The sequence below is a fragment of the Ursus arctos genome, unplaced genomic scaffold (assembly GCF_023065955.2).
Source record: "Ursus arctos isolate Adak ecotype North America unplaced genomic scaffold, UrsArc2.0 scaffold_1, whole genome shotgun sequence".
Lineage (NCBI taxonomy): Eukaryota > Metazoa > Chordata > Mammalia > Carnivora > Ursidae > Ursus > Ursus arctos.
The window spans coordinates 51,251,292-51,263,642 of record NW_026622763.1 but is presented as its reverse complement, the minus strand read 5'-3'; the positions used below and the strand labels follow the sequence as shown (position 1 = coordinate 51,263,642).

At 40.7% G+C, this 12,351-nt stretch overlaps 1 protein-coding gene and 1 long non-coding RNA gene across 3 annotated transcripts in view; one reads left to right on the top strand and one right to left on the bottom strand.

Annotated features, from left to right (window-relative positions):
- The window catches only part of SLC25A12 (solute carrier family 25 member 12), a 91,201-nt gene extending 81,050 nt beyond the window's left edge, over positions 1-10,151 (top strand). For both annotated transcript variants that reach the window (XM_026492562.3, XM_026492565.4), the window contains 5 exons: positions 3,183-3,323; positions 5,151-5,289; positions 7,847-8,005; positions 8,121-8,211; positions 9,512-10,151. In XM_026492562.3, coding sequence (XP_026348347.1) covers positions 3,183-3,323; positions 5,151-5,289; positions 7,847-8,005; positions 8,121-8,211; positions 9,512-9,713 — 732 coding nt within the window. In that variant the 3' untranslated portion in view covers positions 9,714-10,151. The remainder of the gene's footprint in view (positions 1-3,182; positions 3,324-5,150; positions 5,290-7,846; positions 8,006-8,120; positions 8,212-9,511) is intronic.
- On the bottom strand, positions 6,514-9,608 carry LOC130544808 (uncharacterized). Its single transcript, XR_008961425.1, has 2 exons — positions 8,845-9,608; positions 6,514-8,232 (listed from the first exon to the last, which is right to left on the bottom strand). It is a non-coding gene; the product is annotated as an uncharacterized LOC130544808 (long non-coding RNA).
- Positions 10,152-12,351: the final 2,200 nt, after the last annotated feature.

The following is a 12,351-nucleotide window of genomic DNA, read 5'->3' as shown; positions in this document are numbered from 1 at the left end:
GTTTAATTTTGTTGCTTTTTAAAGTAGTAAACATTTGCATATTTGTAGAACAGCAAACATATTAGCATATTTGTAAAAATACAGGTACTTTTTTTCCATTGAAAAGTTACCATATTTTTATTTCACAATTCAATACTTCTGAAATTCATTATATTCATTGATTATGTTTACTGTGTTTTTTTTCCCTGTGAAAAGCTGTTTTTAATGTAATATCACTTATAATTAGTAGAGCCTTAAGATAGAAGAGAAATGCAATTTTCCTGTATTTGTTTTTCGGAGAGGAAGCAGTTAAGAATGTGATAAAATGTAATCCATGTCATTAGAATTCTTACTAGAGCGATTGAATTAATTGCAGATTTTCTTCCCCCATCCCACTGTTCCCAGTTTAACATGTGTGAGATAGTGGTCAATCTCAGCGTTTAGAAAAGGACAGCACATATTTGCCATGGAAATTTCCCTTTAAGTGTTAGGAAATATCCAAAGTTGTAGACAATTTAAATAACAATCTTATTTTTTCTAAAATTATTCAATGTTTCTGGATAGTATTGGCCTACATATTCCTAGGCCTATCGTAAAGATTTTTAAAAATATAAATTTTTAAGGCATATATAGACTATGCAATTGCTAGACGTTTTCTTCCTTCAAATACAGTAGAGTACATGAGTGTGAAACACACTCATAGATGTGTGCCTTGCTATGGTGTCATTGCCTCCTTGTTTACATGCTTACTTGTCAGATGTATATATAAATGCAAATCAGTTTAGTTTTGTCCTTATGTCCATTGCATTCTCAGGACTTAGGATGCATTCTGGGTAACAGATCTTCAAAGCATACAGCTGTTAATGTGTTAGATGTTACATGTACACTGAGAAAGAAATGTGAAGAGCTGTTGAAGGAGTACAATTCTCAGTCAACTGGCAATTATTTCCCAATGGGCCTGGCGAGGAGGGGAGGAGGAGTTGTGGGGTGGGGGACTGCTGGCTGGAGTACTCTTGCTCTGTGGGATGTTATACTTTACTAATGATTAGAAACATGGAAGAACTTTGTATTTGTTTAAACATGATGTCCATAATTAATGAATGGCATCCAAGATTTGACATCATCTGGCTGTGGCAAAGTTTGGGGATTATAATCAAAATTTGTGTTTCTATCCTGTTTTTTTAAATACGCTTTAGTTTAGAACATAAGATGCATTTTCCCAAAGATAGTCTTTGCAACCATTATTTAAACAAGGGATTTCAGGGAAGTAGTAAACTTTTTCAATTGGTTTGGTCTTTAATACTAGCTATGGGAGCACTTACTTGGATTATCATTTTAACATAATTTTTCACCCAGCAATCCTTTTGAAAGTATTGTTTGCTTAGATTGAAACATTGAAATGCTTCCTTCTCCCTGCAGCGTAGATTAAGAGAGGGAAACACAGGCAAATCAACATGTAAAATCGGGTCAGTTGTCATTCAGGGGCTTGTGTGCCAGTGGTATGGATTATGGAGTTGGGAGTCGCAGGAAACCCGGAGAGAGACAGCAAATTGCTGCACCCCCATGCTTGGTGGACAAAAAGGGGATCAGAGCCCTGGGGAATGGAGGACAGTAAGCTTCCCACAATGCAGAAAGGAATCTTGTGTCAGTGTTGGCACCTGCGGACGTGTGGTCCATAGGAGTAAGGGGTCAGGATTGGAGCAGGCGTAGTTGAGGGCTTGTAACGCCCAGCCAGTTAGGAGAATGGACTGAGACTTGCTACTCCTTGGAAGTAGGACTGGAAGGACTGTGTGTTTTAGAAACATGAACAGGAATGTGGATGAAGGTAGAGTGTTGAAGTGTCATTGAATGCTACACATGAGTTTGAAGGGTATTGTTTGTAGTATTTCTATACCTGTGGAATTATAGTGCCCCAGCGAGGCCTTTCCTAGTTCCTGTTTCACAGGTGACATGCTATCACAGTGAAGTTATGATTATATAGTATATAATATGATTATATTATATAACCATGATATATGGTTATGATTGTGTAATATAAACAGCTGCAGTTCAGATGAAGATGTGCAAATGAAATTTATTTATTTAAGAGAGAGAGACAGAGCCAGGAGCAGGGGGGAGGAAGCAGAGGGAGAGGGAGAAGCAGACTCCCCGCTGAACAGGGAGCCTGGCTTGGGGGGGGGGGGGGGTCGGTGGAGGGCTCGATCCCAGGACCCTGAGATCATGACCTGAGCTGAAGGCAGATGCTTAACTGACTGAGCCATCCAGCTGCCCCTATATTTTTGCTTTAAAAACTTATTTTTATATATCATATATGCACATACCCATACAAACACATTTTTTTCCTTACAAAAAGAAAAAGAATTGGTAGCAGTTTTGTTAAACATTCTTTTTTTTTTTCCACCTCTACTAGTTAACAGATTTCAGATGCAAATACACCCTCATTATCCAAATTCAAATCCCGTCACTCAGCACCATTGTCGGGTGTAGTTTTGATTTGCCAGTTTTGTACTCATGGTAACTAGACGGTCCATTTCCCAGCAGAGTTTTTCTGGTTTTGTCTTGATGCCGAAAGTGTCTTTCTAAATTCTCTCCTTTTAGCTATGTATCTGTCTCAAGAGTTTTGCTCAGGATAATACATTTTAGCATTTGAACTGGGGGAGACTCTTCCTCTCTGACTTGAGGCACTTCTGTGGGGCAAAGATGTGTTAATCGCTCTACCATTCGAGGAAGGGGAAGCAGGTGGCTGAGCTAACCCGAATGCTCGCTTAGAGAGGGAAAGGGACCCTCGTAGATCCAGATTTTACCTCCAGCTTCCAGAAGATACCAACCAGTCTTCTACCATCTCTTTCCCTTTCGTTGGGGAGCTCCCCGTTGCCTCATCTGGCTTCACTTTTGTTTTCCAAATACGTTTATTAGTTTTGCCATTTTGGATATGGCTGGGTTGACCCTGGAAAGACTGGTTTGAGAAATACTCTTGACATTTCAAATCAAAACAAACCCAGACATAGATTGGCTTGAAACTGGGTTTGGGCCCATCCCTGTGATCCCCTCTAGCATCAGCCAAAGCGCGGGCCTCTCATTCCCCTATGAAGAGGGAGGAGTAAAGTGGTGCTGTAGAGAGGCTTTCCTGGATTTTTCTTGGTAACGCTCCAGTTGGTCTCTGATTTAGAAATCTGCTTCTGTCTCTCCTCCCTTGCCTGCAGGCTGGCGGCTCTCAAGTCATCTTTACTAATCCACTGGAGATAGTAAAGATTCGCCTGCAGGTAGCTGGAGAGATCACCACAGGACCCAGGGTCAGTGCCCTGAACGTACTCCGGGACCTGGGACTTTTTGGTCTGTATAAGGTGGGTAGACTCCCTTGGGTTATCTCAGCAGAGAGCTTGTCATGTACTCAATAGAACCGTGAAAGAATGTGGAAACCAGGTTTCTCCCCCCAAAGTGGAAAAGCAATTTTGTCCAGCAGGGTAGTCCCTCGAGTACAAAATCAGACAAAAAGGAAAAATCAGGACACTTTTATTAGAGGCAGTGGGGTATACAAACACACTCTCCTGTTGTCGCCTTCAGCTTTTATGAAGCTGCTGGCAGGGAGGCCAGCACTGCAGACCTGCTGGCTTTAGCCTCACAGCCTTTGATTTGATGGCAGGTTTGGGAAAAGTTTCTTTGGTGTTCTCTTTGGTCTGTTTTAGGACTTCAGAATAGTCCTGTGTTTATTTTGAGTCTGAGTTATCTCTATTGTTATCTTCCCAGTAGGAGCTTCTGTTTGTCTTAATAATTTGACCACAGTGAAACAGTAGTAGAGTTTGAGAGAATTCAGGTCTTTAAGAAGTTAAGTGGTGGGATTTGTCAATAATGAATTCCATTAAAAAAAACACAACAACAGAGAGTGTACTGTACTTTAGCAAAATGCCAGTCAACAGATTCCTTCCCTGCAGGTATACTTACTCCCATCATTACAGATCAGATGTAATGGAGCAGAAGCTATTATTTTTCTTAAACAAGGAAGAGTATTTCTTTCCATTCTTTTGCCTGTTATAAGGGGGGAATGCGTAAATTCGGCTGCTATTAGACAACAGCGTTTCTACAGCATCTGATTTATTTATAGATCTATCACTGTAGAAATGTGTAAATTGGCTTCTGTAGCTACAAATTGGAAATTAGAAATTCTCTAGATTAGAATCACACAGGTACAGAGCTCTTAGGAGACCAGTAAACCAATGATTCCTATCTTGGTTTACTGTACACATTTCCTCCCCTGCACCCCCAGTTTCCATCCTTTTTAGAATTCCCTTTGAGAGCTAAATTTATTAATACTGCTTCTGCCTATTTCACCCTTCAGAGAGTCCTTGGAATTTTTTTTTTAATGTTTGACTTTGTCTTTTGAAAACAGAACCATTAGGGAAACAAGGGCCGAAGATGGAGTATTCGGCTAGCTAGCTCAAGCCCTGGGCAGAATAGCCTGGGCTGCTGACCAAGTTGAGGAAGGTGTTCATTGTTCCTCAGTCCCTGAGACAAGCTATCCCTGGGTAGCTTTCTATTCCTGTGGAAACTTCTGCTAAATAATTTGTCCCATTTCCCCCCAATCCTCTGCTATCTAGGACGTGGGGACTGAGGAGGGGAGATTGGTGGTTTCTTTTTCCCGTTCCCTAGAATAGTCACCTTTCTTTTCTAGTGTCACTGCCTGTAGCTTAACTGGTACTTCATGGGCTCTATACTGTGTAGATTGAATGGACGAATTGTTAGTTTTGTGGGCTGCCTTTGCTGGTTGCTTTGGAATCAAGCTATTAACATTAGGTTTCCAAGGCTGTTCCCACTCATGCCCCTCTCCCTCACAACCACCAAAGCCACACAGAACAAACAACCTGGAGGTTTGAGAACTGAATTTTTATTAACCTTAAAATCTGAATCTATATCGGAAATGCCAGAAAATTCTTAGTTGTCAGGATAACATCATTACTCAGTTAACTAACTCTACATCTCCAGGGTCCTCCAGCCTTTCTCAGACTTTGAGCCGGGTATATTTCTATGTCCCTCTCATTGCCACCCCCATTTCCATTCCACTCAGTCCCCATGCTGTTTGAGGGAACACCTAAGACTTGTCACCCTGGATCCCTTGTGGGCATTCACGGCCCTGTTTACACAACTGTTTTGCGCTATTTCCTCACTTGTGACAGGGTGCCAAAGCGTGTTTCCTCCGAGACATTCCCTTCTCTGCAATCTATTTTCCTGTTTATGCTCATTGCAAACTACTTCTGGCTGATGAAAATGGACACGTGGGAGGTATAAATCTCCTTGCAGCTGGAGCCATGGCAGGTAACTACAATTTTTTTTTTTTTTTAAACCAACGAACCCTCCCCCATTCTCTTTAAGAAGTACAGAATCTCAGTGCACTGTCTGCCTTTATTTCTGGAAGGGTTATTGTTTGTATCTGACTTAGTTTAAACATGATCGCTTTTTCTCCTTTGTGGGATGTGCTGTAATTCTGATGAGAGTTAATTACATTTGCATAATGTGGATAAACAGCGTAATGCAGCTTAGCAACTCAGAGCCAAATTAGATCTGCCTATCTAAATTGGGCTTTCATCATTACCATGCTTCTTAGTCTCCTGTGCCCCTGAAACCTTGGGTACAGCCAAGCTAAGCATTAAGGTGGAAGAGTTTTTCGTCAAATCAGTTGCTTCATTGTACCTCATGTGATGCCCAGGTCTAGCAGGCCTCACTTGCTCTTTCTGCATGATGGAGTCTACATGATTGGCTCAAAATTGAGCTTTCTTCATGATACTGTTGATGTTCCTTCTACCATCGTTCTCATTACACACAAGTAAGCAAACTTCCCCGGCAAACTACCCTATACTCAACTGGCATCTCTTCTCTGTCCCTTAACACTTTCTTTAGTAATAGTTGTTTGCATAAGTTTTATTTTCTGTACTAGGCTGGGAGCTTTTTGAGGGCAAGAGTTTCATTTTCTTCATTTTTGCTTTCCCTTCGTGGCCAGCATAGTAATAATAGGAGCTCAAATGTCAGTGGAACAAATGAAAATCTTCATTTGGTCTGAGTTCCCATATTAGACACAAAAGAGATTCCATCTGAAAGAGAAGCCTAACGAATGCAGGAAGGTACTAAGATGTTTCCTTCTGATCTTATAGGTCTAGTCTTCCTCTTGAAACTTGGGATAGAAGGGGAGGACCAGGTGTCCTTGGCTGCACCAGCTCTCAGAAATGACAGAGAAAGGAAAGGGCGCATGTTTGCTCCCCATTACTGCTGGTCTAGGATAGAAACGTGAAGGGTGAACACAGACTCACACGTAGTGTCCATGTGCTTGGTGTAGGTCTGACTACCTGGGCTCACGGTACCATGTAGCTCTCACTGGGTTCGTTCTCCCCTGGTGCCCTGGCTAGACAGCCGGACAGCCTGAGCGTAGTGTGTATGGTGGGGTTCTGAGCATGTTGAGATGGACCATGTTCTTGTTCTCACCCATGATTACAGGGAATGATTTGTGATGGTTAAGAAACTCTCCCAGGGAGCTCCGAGCCCTTGTTTGGGGTCCAGCAAATCCCATGTTCTCTGGCATTTGTTACTTCAGTCAACTGAAAGCCGGAAAAGCTACTGCTCCGTGTTGGCAAGGAGTGCTCATCCAGCCCCTTTTTGGTACTCACCAAAGTCTCCCATTTTTAAATGGGGCCAGCAGATTTTCGCTCTAAGCTTTTGCCCCTGTTTTCCAGTCAGCAGCAAAAAAAACCCCAAAACCAAAAACAAAACACCAAAAAACAGCAGCCAAAGAACAGTCTAGTCGTGGACAGGCATTTTGCCAGTGGTTGATGGAACCAAGTAAACATTCCATGAACTGTCAGCACCAACTTCTTGCCCACAGATATTTGATGTCAGTTTTCGGAATAAGAGATGATTTTTTCTAATTTCTACCAGTAAAGCCTTGCTGGCAGGCCCTAAGAACATTTAGAATTCAGAACATTCCGAAGACAGGCAATTTACCTAGTTTCCTCTGAATATGGTGCAGGGCCGCGTGGAGGGGAGGTATTTGCTTCATCCTGTAAGAGCGGCTCCCACAAGTCACCAGCGCCATCTGCCCAGTGATGATTCGGTGATACTCAGGCCAAATTGCATATCGTCCCTCTGAGGAGGGTTATCTTGCTCCTTTGTTCCCAGCTTTGTTTTCTAAGTGAAAGATGTGGTTGTGAAATCTCTCTTGGGTGTCCCACTGCTGATCAATCTCAGCATGACCCCGGGGAGCTCAGGCACAGGCGAGAGAGACGATAAGGCCTTTTGATGATCAGTTCCCCTATTGTCCCTTAACTGCTTGCCTGGCCTCCTCAGCTCTCGTTGTAAGTAATGACTTCTGTCGTGTAAGCCTGAAAAGAGCCCCAGTCAACTCTCGAGTTAGCCCCTCAAACAGGTGAGTGGATATGAATATTGACATTCACCTTGCACAGTAAGGTGACAGAAATCAGCAAAAAACCACTACATTTAGCATCCCTTAAACGGGCAGTGTCTTCATTTCTTATTATGTACAAAAACACTTGTAGCAAAAAAAAAAGGTGGTAAAATAATCGAAACCTAAGAGGGAATACTTGGGAACTGTCCTGGTAATATTGCTGCGTTTTTTCCTCTCATAGTTCTTTGGGATCACGCAATGTAGAGTGATTTTCCTAATTCAGAAAGAAAAAAGAATTTTGTTCCACACTGACGCAGCTAATAGGCTTATGTATCCTTTTTTCCATGAGTGCCCAGGCATCTATTTAAGAAACTTTGAGTTAGAGCAGTTAAAGTTGCTAATTGTATTGTTAGATGTTAGCAGTATTTGTGTTCTTTATAAGGTATTTCAGATGACTTAAATGTGCCTTTCTCCTGAAAGGTGTGCCTGCTGCTTCTCTTGTGACCCCCGCTGATGTCATCAAGACAAGACTGCAAGTGGCTGCCCGCGCGGGCCAGACAACATACAGTGGTGTCATTGACTGTTTCAGGAAGATACTCCGGGAAGAGGGGCCCTCAGCATTTTGGAAGGGGACAGCAGGTAGGGGCTACGGCCATACAGAATGGCTGGCTGGTGTTAGGGACCTGCTGCCATTACTCACCCATTGGCTTTGCCAGAGTCATGTTCAGTATCCCCATTCCCATCTCTTTTTCAGCTCGAGTGTTTCGATCTTCTCCCCAGTTTGGTGTTACCTTGGTCACCTATGAACTTCTCCAGCGGTGGTTTTACATTGATTTTGGAGGCCTGTAAGTGCAGCTGTTCAGTTCCTTGTAAAAGAAAGCACCAAAATGAAAATAGGTCTTTGTTCGGCCTATGGAGGCATTTTTGGAACTCTTAGAACTGGGTAGGACAGAGAATCCTACAGGACCAATGCATTTAAAACAAACAGTGGGCTTGAGAAGCTTCAGTATTAGGGGAGTAAGACCTTGGTAGGGGGACATCATACACAGTGTTAAGCAGCGACTTGGGGAAAGTGAAGGCAAGCAGCAAATTAAAATGTTCTGTGAATAATTTGTCTTTTTTAGTGTAAGCAAATACAGAGCTTCATGAATTTAGGTCCTTATTATTTGAATTTTATTATATGGCCTTTCCACCAGATATAATGTAAAGTTATATTAGTAACACTTTTATGAACTTTCTTTCCAAGACTCAGTCAAGCCTTTTCACACTTCCGAGACTTCATTATTTATTTTTATTTATTATTAGATAGGTGTAGATGTCCTTAGAGCTAACAAACAGAAAAAAACATTCAGAGAGAGGTTATGCCTATGGACATAATTACTGGTGAGATCGAGGTCAGAAATTGGGCCACTTGAAGCCTGTGCTGGGAAGAAAAGAAATACTTGTTGAATCGGCTGGGTGGGCAAGGCTGTACCTACCACAAGCAATTATCAGCTTTTCAGCAGATGATCAAATCCCACATCTGGGTCTTCAGCTCATAAACCTTTGACCCTCTTCCTTGCTCAGAGGTCAAATAGGGAATTAGCTGTTGAACCAAGGAGTAGAGGGACTTCTGCAAAGTAGGACATAAGAATAGCAATCTTACAATGTCAGGCTTTTCTGTGCTTTCACATTCTGTAAAAGTAAGAATAATACCTATGTCTCTTTAAATTTAGTAATAACCTTCATGAGTCTACCACTTAAAAAGTTAGCTTTTTAACAATGTCAAAATAAAAGAAAAGTGTAAAGTTTTTATGACTGATTTATGCTTAGTGCAGAAAATTTGGAAAACGTAAAAGTATAAAAGAGAAAATCACTTACAATCCTACTTCCCAGAGAGTGTTAATATTTAAGTACATTTTCTTCCGATCTTTTTTCTGCGGATCTATTTATAAATTGAGGCCATTCCTCTTCCAAATAAAAAATGTGAATGTGTTGCTTTCAAAGCAGCCAAAAATCATGAGAAATTAACATAGATAACAAGGAAGTAGCTGGACAAACACTCCTCTTTGTGGCACATGGGTGAGACTGAAATGTTCTGCTGTCGCCATGTGCCACCCGCATCAGTCTCGAGCACTCTAACCATTGGCTTTTTCCTGTCAACAGCAAACCCTCTGGCTCAGAACCAACACCTAAGTCACGCATCTCAGACCTTCCTCCTGCCAATCCCGATCACATCGGTGGATACAGACTTGCCACAGCCACTTTCGCTGGCATTGAAAACAAGTTTGGCCTTTATCTCCCCAAATTTAAATCTCCTAGTGTTGCTGTAGTTCAGTCAAAGGCAGTGGCGGCGGCAGCTCAGTGATGAGACAACCGTTGAGTGTGGCAAAATGGCGCCTGGAGAGAGAAGCCTAGAAGAGCAGCCCTGTAATGTACCCAGTCAGCTGCATGGTGCTGACTGGGCTGAGGAGTCAAACTATTCTTTCTATATGACATATACATATATTTGTTTATAAAGTAATCATTTGCCCAGGAAAAAGCAACAATGCAGTTTCGAGCTTTAGTGTTAAGTGTTAAAATGTTTTCTAAGCCTTGGCATGAATTAGTGTTCTAGACTGCTTTGCACAGCTTGCACTTATAGTGACTGTACATATTGTACATCTTTGTACAGAGACATCTTGGCACCTCATCCCAACAAATCACGTTTATAGAATGTAATGCAGTTCTAAGTGGCTTGAAATGTACAGAATGTTTTGAAAGTGTTTTATTAAGAGTCACACAAAAATAAATGTATTAAAATTAAGTTCATTCTCTTATTGGTGACTTATGGAAATAAAGCATCACTATTGGATGTATTTAATTCCCAGCTCGTTTTCCATTCTGGAATAAAAAGGTATTTGCTGATAGGAGGCATAATGAGACCAAGCGCTTACACCACTGAGTAAGAGACCCTTGGAAAAGATGCATGCTAGTGGATGCCAGAGGACCAGCTAATGACTTGTGTGTGCTGTTGTGTCTCCATTTGTATTTAACATGTGTGTAGATTCTCCTCTGTTCATCAGTCGAAAGGCATTTCCTCGATAGCTCCTCTCCTGTCAGTGTGCATATGGAAACAAGCATGTCTCCAGCATTACTGACTTAGTTTTGCTTTTCTCTGACACAAGGCAAGGGCCTAGCTTTCAAGATTAAAGGATACTTTGACAGTTTTTCTTCATATGAATATGATTCCAAAAAAAAATAAAATGCACACCAAAATGTATACATGTAGTTGGATTTTCCTTCATAAATACACTGATAGTGCTTTTTATTTTGATTCACTACCAGTTCCAGATAACTCATGATCAGGTCTCCCTCTCTCCCACTTCCATAGGAAATTATTTGATTTGGAAAGGGCTATGGGAGTGAGGGGAGGGAAGAAGAAAAAGAGAAGGTGTACCTTGTGATCTTTAGTGGGGTCTAGGTTCTTCCTCATGAATCCAAATCCAAACTACTTATTCCAAAAGTCACTCACCAAGGGTGTGATTACTAATTTAGATGTAAACATGCATCTTGACAGCCACATCTACACTTTGCTATTGTACTTCAGAATTTACTTTAGCAAAGTGCTTTGGGAAAACATTATTGCAATTGCCAATGAGCCAGGATATGAGAATGTACGCAAATATTTTCAAGGGGCAAACTTGGAGATAGACCCAGTCACTTAGAATCCTACACGGCACTTATCACTTGATGGCTGACAGCCCTGTAACACAGCCATAGGCTCTCAGGCCCTCAAGGAACAAAAGACTTAGCTTTGAGAGCAAGTTATTTCCAAATGTATTCAGTTCTCATTGGAATGGAATAAATAGCAATACAGTTGTTTCACTATTACCACCTGTTAAAAATATGCACGTAGTCCATAGATATGTTCTTACAAAAGATTCGTAGAATATCTGTGTATATCATTGACCTTTGAACAACTTGGGGGCAGGGGCACCAACCCCCAGTGCCAGTGGAAAACTGGCATATATTGACTCCCCGAAAACTTAACTACTAATAGCCTACTATTGACCAGAATCCTTACCAATAACATAACCAGTCACTTAACATGTATTTTGTATGTTATACGTATTATATATTGTATTCTAATAATAAAGTAAGCGTTTAGAAAATCTGTAAGGAAAATACATTTACAGTACTGCATTAAAAAAAAAATCCGCATATAAGTGGATTTGAACCCAAGTTGTTCGAGGGTCAACTGTATAGAGTAAGATGTGAAAGTGCCCTCTTTACCCTGCTTCTCCCTTCACCACTCCCTGCCTGAGAGATAATCACTAACAGGTTAAAGTCTAAATTTGTAGTCTGTTTTTCATGCATCTATATATAAAAATATATGTATATATTTATATTTTTAAAACAGGGTTATGCTATGTATATATTGTTCTGTGACTTTTGTTCACTTAATATCTTTGAGACCTTTCCATGCACATTCATAAGGATTTATCTTAATTTTCAATAGCCACATAGGATTTCATTGTATGAGTTATGACACTTTTCATAAATACTCCCTTACTGATGTTCATTTTTTTCACTATTGCAAGCACTGCTGTAGTGAATGGTATACATCTTTTTGTACATTTATTTTGAGTATGTGCGCTAGTCTTTCATTAGGATATTTAAAATTGGAACTGATGATTCACAAGATATATGGGTTTTACATTTTTGTATATATTGCCACATTGTTCCTCAAAAAGGCTTTACTAATTTACTTTCCTACTGACAGCATATGAGAATGCCTGGTTTCTTTGTAACCTCGGCAAAAATGGGTATTATCAATCTGACATTTTAGGTAAATCATGAAGTGATCACTGTTGTTTTAATTTTCATTTTCCTAATTACTTATAAGGTTGAATGTCTTTTTATATTTACAGACCATTTGTATGTTTTCTTATTGTGGAATATACAGAAAGTACATGAAATGTACATGTATGTATGTATGTATGTATATACACACATATTTTAAA